Raw genomic sequence first — 19,221 nt, 5'->3', positions numbered from 1 at the left:
TAGGTGGATTTCTTTTTGCATATTACCATTTAAGACCTTCTATGTTGTCTAAGATTCTTGGTGACTTCAATATGCACTATGGTATTTCTACAAAAGAAGGCAAGAATAAAATAAAATACAAAATTGAATAAGCCACTAGGTTTGGTCTAGTGGTGAGGGGTTTAGATAGTATGCTAGAGGTCCTGGGTTCGAGTTTATTCTTGAGGGAAAATAAGCTAGAGTCTTGTTGACTGCAAAATCAGTCTAAAAAGCTGAACAGATAAACAAAATTAACCTTCCTTTCCTACCCATATTCAGCAGTGATACCCTAATATGCATGATTCTCTGATGTCAAAGAATAACACATTGTGGATGGAACTCCATGTTAGAAGCCATCACAGATAGAAATCGCCATAGGTTCATGGAGTGACAAAGAACATAGGAGCTAACATGCGTTTCACAGATCATCATAACCCAGCGAACAACCAATTTTGCATGATTTCTCAGTTTCGTACTGGTTCAACGGATTTTTCTCTCATTTGTATACATAACAGTTACCGGCAGGGGTCATCCAAACAGAGTGGCAGCCCATTTCCTGATCCAACTGCCAGTAACCATGGTCTGAACCTGGAACCAGAGTTTGGTCACCGAGTACCATAGCCATTTCGGATTAGAATTAAGTCTAGAAAATATCACTAAATTGTCTCCAAGTTTTAAGACAGCAGTATTGGGCTGATTTTATCAGAAACAAATTAAAACAGAAGTACATCAATTGAATCGGATAAAGATAAACCATGAGAACAAACTGCAATTAAGCACGTGGAAACAAAAACCACTATATTGTGGCTTAACAACTTTTTGGATAACAACTATATTTGGATTTATACAATGTCAAGCCAAAGACAAAGGCTTCGAGGCATAGGCCCCTATTTATGTATATAACAATCACCAAGAAACAACGGAAAAGAGAAAACATTTCCCTCTCATGACAACATAACTGGGAGAACCTGTCTTCCTGATCACTCGGACTAAAGATTACACGATCACATGCATCACTCATACTTGCAACTCCAAATCTCTAATAAACCTTCTACAACATTTTTTCTAGAAGTAAATTTTTGAACCCAACTCCAAACCTGTATTATAACATTCCATAGAATCTCTGGATTAAAGAAAAAGACTGCTGCGTCGAGGCTATTCCGGCGTCTGCTCCTGGCAGAAGTTCAGAGACTCCTTCCATATGAGCTCCTTTATATCTTCTTCGTTCAGAGTAGCCTGTTCAAAATCAAAGACGAAAGGGGATGGACAAACTGGCTCCTCGTTGATCTCATGAAGGCTTGACATATATGGGTGATTTAGTGCTTCCTCAACTATGCAATCATAGAATAAAATCAAAATTACAAGGTAGTGAATGAGAAAATGAAAGGGAAGGGAAGGGTATTTAACATAAAGACACATACCAGTTATGCGTTTGGAGGGATCAAAAACCAACATTTTCTCAGTAAGATCAATTGCCAGTGGGGATATATCAGGAAACCTTTGTGAAAAGGGCTGTTTGTCTACATGCGGGAGCTGCTTAACATATTTCTTTGCATTATCACTTCGGAGGAACCCGAGATCTTCTTCATTTGGTGAACCTAACAACTGTTTTGGAAGATAATTATGAGGAATTTGTTGATAAGATTCAAGAAGGAAATGATCTTAGCATACAATATTTTTGTAAATCTGACAAGCACTGACAGTAGCAGCAACTAATGAAGCAAGAGGACAAATACCTCAGTTATCAGTGACAATTGCTGAACATAATCTTTACCAGGAAATAGCGGCTCCCTTCTAAGTATCTCCATCAAAATGCAGCCAACTGACCATACATCAATAGCAGCAGTGTATTCTGAACAGTTCAGTAGCAATTCAGGGGCTCTGTACCAACGAGTCACAACATATTCTGTCATGAAGTCTGCCTCAGAGGTTGTTCTGGCGAGCCCAAAGTCACATATTTTGAGATCACAGTTTGCATTAAGAAGTAAATTGCTTGGCTTTAGATCTCGGTGCAAAACATTTGCAGAGTGTATGTACTTCAATCCTCTCAAGAGTTGATATAGAAAATACTGCAATGACATTTAATATATAAGCTTTATTCAATTTCAATTCATTAGCTACACATCAAAACCATACCATTAAATACCGTGGATAAATTTATAATTATAAGCTAATAATTCCCAATTAACTTCGAGAGAAAATATCAAGGTATCTGATACTGAAAAATTATTTAAGGTTCTTAGAAAACAATATATTGCATTATAAATAGATACAAAACAGCAACAGTTTCATTGTCATCGTAGTATTGTAAAGAACAAATTTTTAATACCACTATCATAGTTAGGTTGCATTTACAAATTAGAAGCATTTTGTAATAGTATGTTCTTCCATTCCATCAAACAAGGTTATCTAACAATCACTTAATAGTATGTTTTTCCATTCCAGGATTGAGGTTTAAATCTAAGACTTTATACAACAACCTGAACCGCTTACCAGTGGCTTGCTTAGTTAAAACATTCAACCAAAAAATTGGCACTCAAAAGTTCTCTGTCATGTGTATTGCTTTATATAACATAGGTGTGGAGTATATCCCATTTCCCACCTTACAAACTCTAGTTCACAGAGAAAATTAGAACTGCATAGGACTTATAGGTGGTGTTTGTCTGAAGTCATAAGGTTATATTCTTAGGAATGATAATCCTATGGAAACCATAACCGAAAATGCTATTTTTGGGTACACTTATAAACATGTTTGGTAAATTACGAAAGAATGAGATGGAATGAAATGGGGTGAGGATGAAAAGTTGTTATTGTACCATTAGTGCAATAACTTCTATTCCCATAAGAATATAAAATACTCACCTGGGAAAAAATGCTACATACCTCGTAACATACACAAGAAGTCAAGCATAAGTCAACACAAAACATTAACCATTGTCCGTCGTATGGCCCATATGCCCAAATATACAAATGACAAGAGAATAAATTCACTATCAAATCTCTGTAAGCTCTTAATGCTCTATGTCATACAAATACGAAGTATCTCATCATTATCCCTGCTTTTAAACAAAACAAAGAGGATTTACTGCTACCCCTTTCAAAAAAAAACCTCTCTGTACAGCATTCTCATATCATTTACTTCTCATTCTCATACCAAACAAATGCAAAGCTACCTCTATACATAAACATTTTTCTCTACTTCACCTTTCTTCGGTTCAAGCTGCTCATTAACCGCAGTCTGTAGCAGTGTTGTCAAATTTCCGCCATGGGAGCGGCACCATAGCATTATAGCATGATAGATTTTGAACCAGCTGCCATAGGCCACAACATTATATCCTCCGCATTTCTGCAATAGGCCGCAACACCATTTTTATGTGGCGAATTTTTGGCTGGCCACTATTATATGTCATCCTACACACTGCACCCTCTCTAGTCTTTCCTTTCTTTCACAAGCGCACGCACACACGCGTTACTCTTCTCGTTCTAATTCGGTATCTCTCTCTCTCACTATTCACTTATAAGCACACAATCAAACATTATATTTTCACCCCTACCAACCGTCATTTGGTACATCCATTTTCCCACAGGCTCACAGCACACTCATCATTCAATCACTAGTATTTTATTTTTGTTCACAATTCACACCTATCCACCATCATTCACACCCAAAACTTCCCTCTCTTGTACACAACTCACTTTCAAATTTAAAATCGAAGGCAAATATGTTAAACAGTTAGTACCATTCACATTCAGCTGCATCTGGGTTGGCTAATCAAAAACTTATTTACACCTACTCCCTCCGGTCACTATTATAAGTAAAATAATCACTTTTGAGATTCATTGAATAACATAAACCAAAAACATCAGTTACTCAATGACTCTAAAAAGTAAATTTTGGCTTATAATAGTGACCGGAGGGAGTATCTACTAGCATAAGCAGTTATCACAGTATATGGGAGAGCTTACGAAATAGCTTACATTATACATCTATAAGTTTCTTCCAACCTATTTCAGTAAGCTCTCTGTAATAGTTTATAAAAACAGCTTACAAATTATATATAAAAATACTACATTTTCTATTTGATTAGAGAAATAGGGCCTGCTTGGATTGATTTATTTGAGCTTTATCTACTGTCATAAGTTTTGTGAGATGTTTAGGGGAATTTATGAAAACGGCTTATGACGTTTTTCATAAAAAAAATTCAGCTTATTTTCATAAGTTCTCCGATATAACTCATGAAAACAGCTTGTAGCATATATAATTATTTTTTTTTATCTTTTACTATAAAAATAGCTTATGTAAGTGTAAGCTTATACACAAGCGCTTTTGGGCTATAAGATCCAAATAAGCTATTTATCCAACCAGTCCCTTAGCTTATACAAAAGTGCTTAATGATAAGTTCTTACTCAAGAATTGATTAATTAAACTATTTATCAAGACACAAAGTGACTCGAGACTCGACATGAAACAAAAACTCGCAACAACAAATTACCTGACAGTGTTCATCAGTAAGAGCCTGATTAGATTGTATAATCTGATGCAGATCAGTATCCATCAATTCATACACAATATACACATCATTAAACTTTTCCTTATCAGCTGGCTTAATTATATCCTTAATCTTAATCACCTACACAATATAACACCACCAACAAACAAAATCCACCTCAAAATCAAATCAATTAATAAACAAATCACACAAACACAATTAAATTAAGTCTTTCTACATACATTATCATGATCCATGTGACAAAGAAGTTTAATTTCCCTAAGTGTTCTCTTAGCATCAATTCTATTATCAAACGCATCACCAATCTTCTTTATAGCAACACCTTCGTTCGTGTCCGCGTTCGTCGCACAGCTACAATTACAGAATAAAATTGATTTCAAATTAAAATTAAAACAAAAACAAGTAAAATTGGAGGTGAAAGAAGTATACCAAACGATGCCGTATGCGCCGCGGCCGACGGGTTGAAGAGGAGGAATGTATTTGGAAGTGACTTCAAAAATGTTGCCTAAGACGTTGTATTGAATGTATTTACCATCGTGAATCGGAGTTCCTTCTTTTGCTTTTGTTTTCTCAGATTCAGGGATATTTTCCATCGATCTTTTTTATTATTCTGTTACTGTTACTCTTTCTCACAGGTACAAGGGAAGAAAGAGAGTGATGAAGAAACTTTTTTTTTTTTTTTTTTGGTAGTAGATGAAGAAACTTTTTTGTTTTCGTTTTTTCAAGTTTTAGAAAGAGGGGGAAATTAGAAATGAGGAATTATAAGATTGGGAGATGGGGTCAGTAACGCTTACTTTTTTGGTGTTAGGTGGTGTCTCCACTAAGCAAAGTTCAATTTCAATTTTCAAATGTTCAGTTCAGGTTCAAATTTTTATTTTATTTTTTTTGTCAAATTTTTTTATTTTTTATTTTATCAAATAGTATGGCATCCCGGGTTCGAACTTTGATACCGACATATAAAATACAATATCCCTATCAATTAAATTGAATTATGTTCATTACGGAGATTAAAAAAAATTTGTGGTGTAAATCGGATATCCTCTACATGCAACTGCAGATACTAATCTCTCGAGCCTTGTGGGACCCAGATGAATGACAAAACTCTTCCTAAAAGTTTTAACAACGTTGCATGTCCAAGCTAGGGATCGAACCCAGACATTACGGAGACAAATTTGTTATTATGTGATTTATTTATTTGTTTGGTCTTACACAAATAATATTAAAACTCATACATATAATTTAGAGATTCCGACAATTGATATAACTGGTAAGAATTTTGGGTCGATTGAGCACAAAATTAGGGAGTTTAAAAATCCGGTTGAAAGAGGAGAACTCGTTTTATATGTCTCAAAGGTTTTTTTTTCAACGGATATTAGTTATCGATAACGGAGGTGAAAATTTTATATCTATATTATAATCAACCCAAAAAGATAACTTATTTGGATATTTTGAGTTTGAACTCGGATAAAAATATTCGACCTAATAATATCGACATTAGTTTGTTGACTTATTGAAATTTTTTTTTTTGTCAAAGCACCGTTGCAATTACCGATTATTAGTGAGTAACTGAATTTCAAAAAGGAAAGATGAAAAATGGATATTCTCTTATGATACTTAATAGAAAAACAAAAGTAAAAATAAACAATTGGCTAAAAAGCTGGAAATAATTGACGGGTCTGTGCCTAAAAGGGCAGCCCAAAATTTGGAAGAATTTCTATAAGACAGTTTCTTTTGGTACCTCTTGTATTTTCTTGCAAGTGTTAAATTACCAAAATATTTCTATTTACTATTTAGGCAGCAAACTGGATCTGCTATATAGATAATGGATTGGTTAAAAATATTCAAATTCACCAACGTTTTAATATTTCACGCCTCTAGAGACCCTTGGAAATTTTTTGAAATTTTGTCATTGGCTACCTAAGCAATGAACGAGTCTATTATAGACAAAAAAATAGGAATTGCATTGCAACTTTAAATTTCAATAGGAATATTTTTATCGAACAATGTTTATTACAACGTTAAACATAAAAAGTACATCAAAGTTAATAAAAAAAATGGAGTCATGGACGAATTTGCCATCGACATCTCCCTCTAGGGGTAAAAGTAAATCTAGATTAGTGCCTCTCAGTTAGTCATAATGATCGAATAGGCCCCAAAAATTTCCCCGCCGATTAGCATAACGATCACTGTCATGAAATAACATGGATGAGATTGTTATGACTAACTGGCAATGGACTATGCTGCCGTTTACGCCTAAAATTACAAAAATGAAAAAAGCTAAACCAAATAACTTAGAGAAATAAGAAAATAAATGGGAGAAGAGAAATGAGAGCAACGAGGGGAAATAAAATTTTAAATTTATAGAAATTCTGGTTGCATGTGATTTGTTGAAGCAAGGTAACGGCCGCTTAGATGGCCGATCAAAATTGGATATTTTGTTTCATTTTTTACTCATTCACAACTCAGAAAGATGGGGATTCTTACAGTAAAAAAACAATCACCTGGCTACAATCTACTACAACAACGAGAAATCGAATCTTTTCAGGATCCACATTGATTTTACATTGGTTGGTCTGAAGCACCAGTTGAGCCAATTCAATTGTCGTTGCTGGAAAAAAATGGTTATAATAAGATCTCTAACTTATTTTAAAGGTTTTGATGATAACAAAGTATTAAATGCACAACTGGAATAGTAAAAACTATTCTGAGCGTGGAGGATCTCAAAACAAATTTTAATATCTCTCATAACATTGGAAAAGTCATATTGAAGATAAGATATGAAGAATTCTCAGAAGCAACCAAACTATCTAAAGTTCTAAAGACCTTTAGAGGCTATCATAGTTCAGAAGCTAGAGACCTTCAGAGGCAATGACTCTCAGATGCTGAAGAAAGTCATTATTGCCACATTTATTTAGAAGACGTCACTTATGATCGAAGAATAATCTTCTGAATCTTTGACAGTACATATGATTGGAGAATAATCATAGTACATCTTTTTTATCCTTTAAGAGGGGAGCTATAATATTATTGTATTATCTTACTCTAAATGGTAAAATACTATTTCTTGAAGAACCAGTAGTGGGATTGAATTACTGTTGAGTCATCGAGAGGGGACAGTCGGGGGATCATCCACATATGGCTTAAGAACAACTCTACAAGTGAGTTGGACACCACACTTTAACCCAAAACTTTAAGGTGTTAGGTTTATGGGTCCTCCACTTATGAACCATTCAACATTCAATGTTTCATCCGATGTGGGACTCAACTCACACTTGAAATACCAACAATTACTTCATTTTGCAAAATATTCAAAATTCCATTATAAGGATTGTATTATTCCAGCTGGCAATCTTATTGGAGTGGTCGGGGTTCGAACCCGGGATTTCACATTTAAATGTGTGATAGTCTAGCCACTAGGCTACTTGACAAAAAAAAAACACAATTTTCCAAAGTCTTTTTTTTTTTATCTTGTGTGATTCTCAATTTCTTTAGGTAAATGTATTGCTTAGAGTTCTGGATTGGATCAAGTCACACTATAAATTTTGTTGGATTATGAGGAGACTTTAACTCAAGTCACAATATTTATTCGGTTACTTAATATATCTTAATAAATCTCCGTGTTTAAATCAAGTCACAATATTTATTCGGTTACTTAATATATCTTAATAAATCTCTGTGTTTAAATCAAGTCACAATATTTATTCGGTTACTTGTGAATCAAGTCAAAATGCAAGCAATCATCTAACCATCTTAAAATTTCACATTCCCAACACCTCACTTATATATATATATATAATATAATTCCTAGATAGTTCTCCTACTATCTATGTAAACCCTAATCAACTTAAACCAATGAATTTTTTCTATTTAGCCAAGTTAGCCACTTACAATGCCACGTCACTTATCTTTAGATAACTTTTCATATTGTCCACATTAAAACATGAGAAACTTATACTAAAGAGTCACACTTTACTACTTACTCACCATATATTTCATTGGTTGCAGAAAAAAATCCATCCATTTACATCATGCATGTTCCATTAATGCATTAAAAATCCTTTATATTTTATTAAATTGATCAGTTTCATTTTTAAATTATTCCTATGCACTCAATATCTGTATATCTATGGACAAAACTTACATGCATTTCTATACATGCATTTCTTACTTTTCCACTCACAAATAGGTGATTATTTGTGTTTTTTCATTTTGAAAAAATAAAAGAAAATTACTTTTTAATAAAAAAAACTACCTCTTTGTGAGAGGAAAAGTAAGAAATGCATGTATGGAAATGCATGTAAGTTTTGTCCTATCTATATATACGGTGCATATATATTAATTCATTCCTCATTTTTCGGTGAAATATTGTGATGATTTTTATCTCCACAAATCCATTCCTCAAGACACATATACAGACAAGTGTATATATACTATATCAATTTAGAAATATTTACCTTACTTTTTCCATTATTATAGTAAATATTTTTACTTTTCTCATGCTCATTTACAAACCAAAATATCTATGCATTGTTATAACAAGTGTCTGGGTCATTTGGAGGGAATTAGTTTTATTCTCTACCTGTGTTTTTTATCTTCTCATTCACATTCACCTCTTCATTCTTCGTATTTCTTCATTTTGTTCATTTTTGATGTGTTTATTCATGGTATTAATTAATAGTTTGTCATTTCAACTGTGCACAAGAAAAAACTAATGATAATGTTTCAATGCCTAACCAATTTTGTTTCCTGCCTTTGCTTTTTTATTATTGACTCTTTTGCTTTTATTATTAACTAACGGGCCAGACAGGCGCGTTCCGCGCCTGCCTGTGTCTAACTTATGTTTAAAAAAAAAGTCTTATGTTATGATGAATTTGTTAATAAAAGATTTTTATTGCTAAAAAAATAAGAATATTGTTGGTATTATGAAAAATCGACACCAAAAATATTTGTATTATCTTTTTATATAGTATAGATGTAGTATTAAGTTGGTAATCATTCATGTATAGGCAACCCATTTGCCACTTATTAACATTTTTATGATTTGAATTTTTTAAATTGATTAGTTAATGAAAGTTGTGAAATTAACTCAAGGGTAAAATAGGTATATTGAAAAGTTCATCCCAAAATCACCTATCCTTTTTATATAATGTTATAGATATTATTATTATTATTATTTATTATTATTTTGATCATACTTATTGTTTCAATTTTTCCATGTTATTATAATAATATAAAACAGCTAAAAATTCAGCCCTTAGTTAAATATACATTCTATATTCTAGTTAAACTTTTGTCTCTTTTTGTTTTTAAAAAAAAACTTTTGTCTCTTTTAAAATTCTCACTTACTTTTGTTCACGTACACCACCTCTTATGGAGTAATAGCATCAATTTCTTCCATCACATTCAATCAATTTCACTTTTTGTCATTAATCTCGTTTTGGATTATTGGTGCCGTATGTGAGAACTGGGGTTTAATCTATAAATGAGGGATAACAAACCCTTTAACTCCTTATTAAGGTCAAAATTGAGTGCAGTCAGACATCAGTACGTGATCGTCCGATCAAGATCAAACTATCCTAATTTAAGTAGTGTATTTAAAATTATTAAATGAAATATCATTTTTTAGACTGTCTGATCTTAATTGGACGACCACAAATGTAGTGACTGCACAACTGCATAAAAAAAAAGGCTTAAATATGTTGTTAGTCCCTGCAGTTGTAGCTCATTTTGATATTGGACCCTGCAATTTTTTTTTTGTTTGGTTTAAGTCATTGCACTTTGAATAAAATTAGTTTTAGTCTCTACTATTAGATCGACCGTTACAAAATGGAAGAAACTGACAAAGTGCTATGTGGCCAAATCATTTTATGCCACGTGGCACAGCAAAATCATACATACATATATATATATATATAGCTTTAAATTTTATTTAAGAATTTAAACAATTGATTTTTAATTTGTTTTAATGTTATTATTATACTAGTAGGTCAGGCAGGCGTGGAAAGCGCGTTCCGCGCCTGCCTGTGTTTAACTTATGTAAAAAAAAAGGTCTTATGTTATTGTGAGTTTGTTAATAAAAAAAATTTGTTGCTACTAAAAAAATCAAGGGTATTGTCGGTATTATTGTTAAGTGTTATTTCAAATTACAGTGAAGGGCAAAATGAATCCAAAAAAAGCCAGCCCAAACCCCTTTATATATTGTTATTGTTATAGATAGATGTTATTTCAAATTATAGTGAAGGACAAAATGGACAAAAAAAAAGTCAGTCCAAACTCTCCTATCCCCTATATATATTGTTTTAGAAACTAATATAAAATAATTATAGATGAGTTTGGGCTGAACTTTTTTTATTGCCAATTTTACCCTTCAAAAACTTCCATTGATCAATAATAAAAAAAAAAACTGCTCTCAAATATCAAAATTAAAATTAACTTCGGTGCACAATGCGTTTGGTTTTATTTCCTTTCTTGTAATTTTACTAATCTATACTCTTCACGAAGGGGATAACTCCACCTTTCACTGTTGATACCCAATTTTTGGTGGTTCGCGTTTCTGCCCCTTGCTGAACCGAATTGCTGCCTGCTCTTGCTCGCGTGTCACCGAGCAATTCGCTCTTAACCTCAGAAGTCTGGACCGATACTTTGCTTTCCAGATTGTCGGTATGCAAAATTCCCTTCATTCCTGGTTGCTTTTCAGATCTGTAAATTAACATGTTGATTGTTAGCGTTAAGCTTTACATAAGCTCATGTCTGTGGTATATAACGACCTCAAAAGCTATTGAAAAAACGAAATCTGGGTTTATTTTGTTTTGCTTTAGGTTGTTTGCTATTTGGCGCAATGGTTGATGCTTATAGCAATTTAAGTGATGTTCGTGTTGGAAATTTTCCATGGTGTTTGAAGGTTCGTGTGATTCGTCTTTGGGTGGTCAAATCCAATTTAATTTCTGGGCAAGAAAATTCAATTGAGCTTGTGCTTCTTGATGAAAAGGTTAAATATTTTATTTGATTTATTTTTGTTCATTTTATATATTGTATTTATGTTTTTCTTATTACACAAAATTGTTTCACAGGGATGCAAGATACATGCTACTGTCCGGAGACACTTGATTCCTTTGTTTAAAGCTGTTATTATTGAAGGTGAAGTTTATACTTTATCTGCGTTTTCTGTTGTTGATGCTTATGGATTATGCAGGCCAACTAGGCATCCTTGTCGGTTGTTTTTTCATTCTACTACTATTTTGGAGAAAATGGTGTGTCGAGCAATCAAAATGAATGGATTGTCGTTGGTGGACATTGGCCAAATTAATTCTCATTCATGTGATAGTAATTATTTAGTTGGTAAGTTTTATATGTTTTTTGAATTTCGTTATTTATTTTCTATTAAATTTTGGTTGTTAACCTATAGATTTTATGGGGGTAATGACTGGTATATCTTCCCAGAATGAGTTTCTTAAAGATGGTCAACGTGTCAAAATGATTGTTGTTGAGATATCTGATCACAGGTTATTGTTGTTTTATATTATTCTTTTTAATCGTAATCCATACTTTGTTTGTTGATTATTGCTTTGTGGTTAATTTTTTATTTTTTGATGATTTATTTTTGCAATTTGAAGAGGTTTCTGTCATGTTGTTCTGTTTGGCGAAATTGTTGATTACTTGGTTCAGATGATGACCACTCTCGACGGAGGTCTACCGGTGGTTGTTATTCAATTTGCCAAGATCAGATTTTTTCGTGGTAAATTTTTTAATTTGAAAATGTATATTGATGTTTTCCCAGTATTGGAAATCAACTAACGATTTGTAATGTTTTTTGTATTTTTGTATAGGTCGTGTTCTTTTACAGAATATTCAAAATCTAACTAGGATGTTGTTTAATCCTCCAGTTGATGAATCTGTACTTTTAGGAAGAAGGTATATTGGATATCTCTATAAGCATTCTCCTTCCATTATTCGTTTCACTTAGTTAATTAGAAATTGAGTTTCCTGTTTATTTGATATATTCCACATTTTTTATTGATAGGTTATCTAAAATGCGAGGTGGACCTGCAATGACTGTTCCGTTAATTGGTCCTCCCGTTAAACCTTCGGTCGTGGATGATTTTCTTCGTCTATATCCAAAGAAAACTATTGCTGAGTTGAAATCTACACCTGATGATGGGCCATTTATTGTATCTGGTGTTGTGGACGGTTTGGTAATTGGAGAAGATTGGTGGTACCCTTCGTGTCGTTGTTCAAAACGTTTAATAATTAATGCTGGATATTATTACTGTAGAGGTTGTTCAAAGCATGTGTTTGAATTTGTCCCTAGGTAGCCTTTTATTGTTTTTTTGTAAAGTTGTTTTGATCTATGTGGTTATTGTAGTTTATTGTTATTTTATATTTTTCTCTACAAAAAATAATGGATTTTCGTGCATATAGGTTTCGCGTCAAAATACATGTTACCGATGGCATTGATGATGCCATGTTTGTTCTTTCTGATGATGATGTCCGTTACCTGACCCGTACCAAGTGTAGCATTCAGCTTTCATCATCCAAGGTTGTTACTTTATTCTCTATTATTCATCTCATTTGTTGTTGTTCTATTCCCATATTTTTTTGATTTGTGTTTTTTTCAATGGTTTTAATTTAGCAGGTTTTGGAAGGAATTAATCCACCTAGTGCTTTGATGAAAATTGAAGGTTTAAAATTGTTGTTTAAGATTGTCATGGTGTCTTCTTTGAATCCTATATACAAAGGTGCTTTCAAAGTTTCTAGGGTTTGTCTTGATCCAGATATTTTCAATGCTTTTTCTCTTAAGGGAACACGCCATACTCCTGCAAAGGTTGTCTATTGTTGATGTGTGATTTCATTTAGATAGTGTTTGCTTTTTTTTATAGTTTCTGATGTATGGTTTTTAATTTAGCAGGTTTATAGGCCAGTAATGAGCGAGGTTGTCTATCCCTCGGGTTTGATTGAAGAGATCAATCAACATGGGGAATATTTATCAAACAAAAGTTTGGCTGGTTCATTTGATAATACACTTGGGGAGGAAATTGCAGATTATCACAAGCGATCTAGAGATTGTTGAGGAAATTGCAGATCATCACAAGCGATCTAGAGATTGTTAAATGTTGTTTGTAACTTTATTTTTATTTGATGTAATTTTAATGATGCTGAGATGTAGGGTCTAATGTGTTAAGTACTAAATAATTATGATTTTGTAATGTGTCTGACAGATGACGTTGTTGTTTGCTATTATAAATCATGTGTTATAATTGGTATTTGTTGCCAGATTTGTGTAAATTTATATATATATATATAAGTGGTATTAGTTGGTGATTGAATCAATTTGACTGCTTGTGTTTTGGTTTTGGATTTGTTTTATTCTTAGTTACTATGGGGATAATTATCTTGCCTATTTTTTAGCCAATTTGGTCATCATTGCCGTTGCTATTGTTGCATTTTTATATATAATTTATAGCCATTTTTTGAAGGTTATGAATGATAATCAATGGCCTGAATATTTAGTACTTCAATGGCCATTGAAATTTTGTTCAGTTTATATTAATAAATTAAATCAATTGATGGTGGATTATGTTAAAATTAATTATTACTTTTGTTTACTCGGATACATGATTAATTTTGCAATTTTCTTACTTTAAAAATAGATTTAAATTGATTTTAATATCATATATCCCTCTTATGTTTACAAATTGAAATGATATTTTCAATGGTAATTAACCATACCACATAATTGATTATCTTATACTTCATTTTAAGTTGGATTTAAAATTATAAACAATTACCTTTTTTAAGTACGTTTTATGGTTTATTGTTAATAATTCCACACAAAATTGTGCCTAAATACAAAAATTATATGGTTCATGCTTTAAGTGGGCCTCCGGTAGGGATTTTAACAACAAATGGCCCAAGTTCTACTTTTATTTTTCAATGGAAAGCATATCTTTACCTTTCCATTCATAAACGTTTCTACCAATTGTTGCTTTTGCATCTTCTTCTCTTGAGACTTCAAAAAAATTCCTCTAACGACATGGGTTGAATATTGAGGTATCCCCCTAATTATTTTGTTTTCTCCCCTAATGATTTTTTTAATTTGTTTTATCAAAAATATGTAGCCCTCAGATTTGTTTAATTTTGTTGATGATTTAGGGTTTACAGTTGGGTCTCAAATTGTTTATTGTTTTTTTTGCCGAATTTTAATACTCTCCTTTTACTTTTTCGTTTCATGTTTCTCAAGTCAACTATTCCACCAGTTTTATAAGAATTAATCAATCTTTCTTAAATTTCTTAATTTATTTTTTTAAAAGGTTTTGACTATATAAAATGTGATGAATTATTTCTTGATTTCTATTTTACTTGATTTCTATATATTGAACTGATTGTCAAAATTTCAGTTTGTCTGTTATATTTGTGTAAATTAACCTTTATACAATGTCAGTTGCTATCTAATTATGTTTTCCCATATTCTATTTATTCAGCATTGACATTCAGTTCATTTTAAACTTTTGACCAACCCTGTCCAGTTTTTATTACTTGATTATTTAATAAAGTCTATGACAAAACATATTGGATGTTTTAAAATACTATTTTGTTATCAATATTTATATACTATATTGTATGTCTGCAGAAAGATTATATTTATATTTATCTTTTGTTACTTGATTTATTTTATTATATTTGAAATTCATAATTTATTTTTCATTTATATGTTTGTGATCATTGTCAGCATTTGCATAAGGGATGTATTTTGTCAGATCTGAACGGTTTGTCATATCACTCAGTCTGGCAGATATCTGGCTCAGATAATTTTCATTTTTGGCAGTTCATTTTTATTTGATTCATATATTTATTACTTGCATCATCTATGTATTTGAACCATTTGGGTATAAATATGTCTTTGTCTTTGCTTTTGTATACTTGTGATATCATATTTTATAAAGTATTTGTTTGAGTTACTCCTTAATCAGATGGATCCATCTTTTGATATGTTGTGTGATGTTGTTCCTGGAAGAGAATCATGGAGGGTTAAGGTTCGGGTTATTCGTGTTTGGGAAGTTCCTAATTTCTTGAATCATGACCAGACTAATTCTATTGAAATGGTCTTGATTGATGAAAAGGTATATATCTTTATTTTCCTTTAACTCATTTTTTCCTATATATGTAACATAAACTTTCTTAATTTTATTTTTGTAGGGAGGAAAGATTCATGCGACTATTAGGAAACAACTGCTGTATCTTTTTAAGTTAAGATTATGGAGGGTCAGACTTATAAACTTTCATACTTGGTTGTTGCACCCAGCAGTGGTAGCTATCGTACCACTCTGCATCCATACAAGTTTTTTTTCCAGATGAAAACCAAAGTCCAAATCTGTGAGGGTGATTCCATACCAAAGTTTGGGTTGTCTTTTAGCAATATCTCCGATGTTTTATCCCATACGGTTGATTATGATTACTTGGTTGGTATGTATGTCTATACTTTCATTTAGTTATTATTATTACTGTTTTCCTTAAATTGAGTTATTTTGTCTTTTATTTTTCATTAGCAGAATTTTTTTTTATTTCTTCATTTTTATGTCAATTTTGTTCTCTGGTGGTTGTTGTATATTTAGATGTGCTGGGTATAATGACTGGTATATCTGTTGAGAGAGAATACATTAAAGATGGAAGGGTTACAAAAATGATAGTCATGGAATTGACTGATAAGAGGTAATTCAATGTTTTCATTTATTAATTTTTATTCAAATTATTGAATTGGATTTGGCAGTCTATCTATATGTTTTTTTATATTAAACTTTTTGTTATTTTGCAGTGGAAAATGTGAAGTTGCATTGTTTGGAGATTATGTTGATATTCTTCAGAAGAAAATGGAGAATACTTCCGAAGGATTGCCGGTTGTAGCTGTCCAGTTTGCGAAGCTGAAGATTTTTAGAGGTACATTGTTGCCAATCAATATTTTGTTATTTTTATTAAATTAAATTTTAATGGCAAAGACTTGGGTGAAATTGGTATTATTTAACTTTGTTTTTATCTATTATGTTTATTTCTTCTCAGATAAAGTTTCTCTACAAAATGTCATGAATACTACTCAGATTTTCATTAATCCTGATATTCCAGAGGCTGTCGAATTAAAAATTGGGTATTACATTTTATGTCTTATATATTTTTTTTGTTATTTATTTCATATTTGCAAACTACTGGGATCATTTACTATATTTATATTTGTTATAAGGGATATTTCGTCTGGGCTTGACCAAACCGGGGTTGTTCCTGTACTTGGTCCTCGGGCCAAACCTACTTTTGAAGCAGATTTTATACGTGATAATCCAAAAAGCACTATCTCAAGTCTGTTGGGTTCATCTGAAGATGGTATATATGTTGTGCTGGGTATAATCAGTGATTTGGTTGAAGGGCAGGACTGGTGGTATCCTGCCTGTCGTTGTCATAGAATTGTCAGTGCTGATTCTGGTGCCTATTATTGTAAAGGGTGTGTAAAGCATGTCTTTCATATGGTGCCTAGGTTTGTAATACTGTTATTTATTTCACATGGTTTATTATATATTTAAAATATATATATTCATATGTTTATTATTGAATTTATTAATTTAAATCATTTTTGCAGGTTTAAAGTCAAGTTTCGTGTTCGCGATGCTACTGGTGATGCTATTTTTGTTGTTTTCGATTCGGATATGTTCAACCTTATTGGAAAACAGTGTAGTGATCTGGTTTCTGCTGGAAAGGTATTTTTATATTAGTACCAGTTTTATTGTACAATGAGGCTAATTTTATTGTTTCGGTGATTTGACGTAGATTTTTACTTTTATAATCAGGCTGAAAATGCTGGTTTCTATCCAAGTGAACTGAAGGATTTGGTTGGTACTAAACTGCTTTTCAAGGTTGAGAAATCTTCCTCAACCCATGTTTTATTTGATGGTTCATTTAGGGTCAAGCGAATTTGCAATGATGCATCCGTTATGCAAATTTTCAATCCTTCTCTGCTGCAAGTTTCTACCAAAGAGGTTGTTATAGATTATTAATTTCTTATTCTTTATTGAAATAATTCAAATTATCTAAGATTTCAATATGTATTTGTAGATTGATAATAAATCTCCTGAATCTGGTGGGTTAGTTGATGATGTTGACGATGAGGTTGTTGAAGAAGAGATTGTTGAAGAAACTCAGTTAGATGGATTTGTCTCTGATCTTTTGGTTACTCCTGAAACTGCTTTGGCTCCTCCTACTAAAGTGTTTGTTGGTGGTAGTTCTAAGAGGAATTTGTCCAAGGCTTTTGAAGAATCTGATGTTCTATATCCTAAAGTTACATTGAAATCTGTTAAGATTGAAAAAGAGTAGATCCAGGTCTACTAAGATGTCCTGTTTGTACTGTTGTTGTTTGTTTGTTTTATCTATGTAAATAATCACAGGACTTTATGTACTATCTGAAGTATATGTTTTTATTTCAGTTGTGTATTTCGATCACTTTCTTGGTGGTTTTGTACAAGGTTACCTGAAATATAATGGTTGCTTGCAATTATTATTTCTATTTCAGAATCAATATATTAAGCTATATGTTTCAATAATTATAAGTTTTTATGAAATATTAAATATTTTATATTTAACGATATAATATTTTAAAAATTTAATAAACAAATATTAAAATTTTTGTTTGCAATATTTTATCTTTATTTTGTGTTTCTAAATTTAACATTTTTAATAATAATATATTATAAAATCTACCACTTTATTAGAAAATCTAACTCTTGATTAGAAGTATATATTATTTAAATCATTTATGACAGTTTTTACACAAATCTAAAACAATTTGATATATTTTTTAAATTCATAAAATTAAAATTGTTGTTTTATATTTTAGTAGGACTCAATAACATATCAAATAAATTTATATTTGTGTAAAATTTATGTTAATAATTTAAATGACATAAACTTTAAATCCGTTGTAAATAATATTTTGGAAATTGTATATTTTTTAAAATATTATTACACGGTGTAAAAATATCGGTGTGAAGGATGAAAAGTTCAAACCCGATCATAGAGTTTTCTTTAACAATGTTAATTTTTTTTTTGTAATTTAATCCAAATACATGTATAATTATTTTTGTTATTAATTTCATATTTTGAAGAATAAAAATTCTACAGGATTTTTTTTTAGTTACCAGTACATTGAATACTGATATTCATGCCTTTTTTTTAAAAAAAAAAATAATAAGAGTTCAGTTTTTTAGAAAAAAAAAAAAATATAATAGTGCACTTTTGAAGAATAATAATAACAATAATGGGGACATGACATAAGGGCGATTAAATAATAGTGTATATGAACATATCAGTTAATGTACCAAAAAAAAAAATATTGTATCGGTTAAATATAGGATAATGGTTTTGTGTTTTTGAGGATTCGAATAGGGAGAGCTGCCGAAAAGTTGATTTTCCACAAAAAAAAAAATGTATATATTAATTTTATAAAAACCTCATTATTGATGTATTTTACACATAAAAATTAGGAAACTTATTTTTATTAATTAATTAACAAAAATTGTTTGGCCCGACTCCTATATTTTTGGAGAAGAATATCAAAAACATGTTTGACCAAACAATACCTTATAGTCTTTTCTATTTATGTATATTGATTTATCTAGATTATCCATATAGTTGTATAACAATAGAAGTTGAATAAATA

The 19,221-nt window shown here is 31.4% G+C and overlaps 2 protein-coding genes and 1 pseudogene across 2 annotated transcripts; 2 read left to right on the top strand and 1 right to left on the bottom strand.

Annotated features, from left to right (window-relative positions):
• Positions 1-799: 799 nt before the first annotated feature.
• LOC123921898 (mitogen-activated protein kinase homolog NTF6-like) lies at positions 800-5,339 on the bottom strand. Its single transcript, XM_045974611.1, has 6 exons — positions 4,959-5,339; positions 4,751-4,880; positions 4,512-4,649; positions 1,755-2,087; positions 1,440-1,623; positions 800-1,349 (listed from the first exon to the last, which is right to left on the bottom strand). Exons 1-6 carry the CDS (start codon positions 5,120-5,122, stop codon positions 1,174-1,176), a joined length of 1,125 nt encoding a protein of 374 aa, XP_045830567.1. The 5' UTR covers positions 5,123-5,339; the 3' UTR covers positions 800-1,173.
• Positions 5,340-11,058: 5,719 nt separating this feature from the next.
• Positions 11,059-13,779, top strand: LOC123923620. The gene is made up of 10 exons (XM_045976315.1): positions 11,059-11,189; positions 11,348-11,517; positions 11,600-11,867; positions 11,935-12,031; positions 12,143-12,264; positions 12,356-12,440; positions 12,550-12,837; positions 12,948-13,065; positions 13,159-13,350; positions 13,432-13,779. The coding sequence occupies exons 2-10, from the start codon at positions 11,368-11,370 to the stop codon at positions 13,594-13,596; spliced, it is 1,485 nt and encodes a 494-aa protein (XP_045832271.1). The 5' UTR covers positions 11,059-11,189; positions 11,348-11,367; the 3' UTR covers positions 13,597-13,779.
• A 1,734-nt stretch (positions 13,780-15,513) lies between these two features.
• LOC123923623 lies at positions 15,514-18,099 on the top strand (annotated as a pseudogene).
• The last annotated feature ends 1,122 nt before the right edge of the window (positions 18,100-19,221 follow it).

This window comes from Trifolium pratense, linkage group LG4, assembly GCF_020283565.1.
Source record: "Trifolium pratense cultivar HEN17-A07 linkage group LG4, ARS_RC_1.1, whole genome shotgun sequence".
NCBI classification, from domain to species: domain Eukaryota; kingdom Viridiplantae; phylum Streptophyta; class Magnoliopsida; order Fabales; family Fabaceae; genus Trifolium; species Trifolium pratense.
This window is presented reverse-complemented; position numbering and strand designations above follow the sequence as displayed.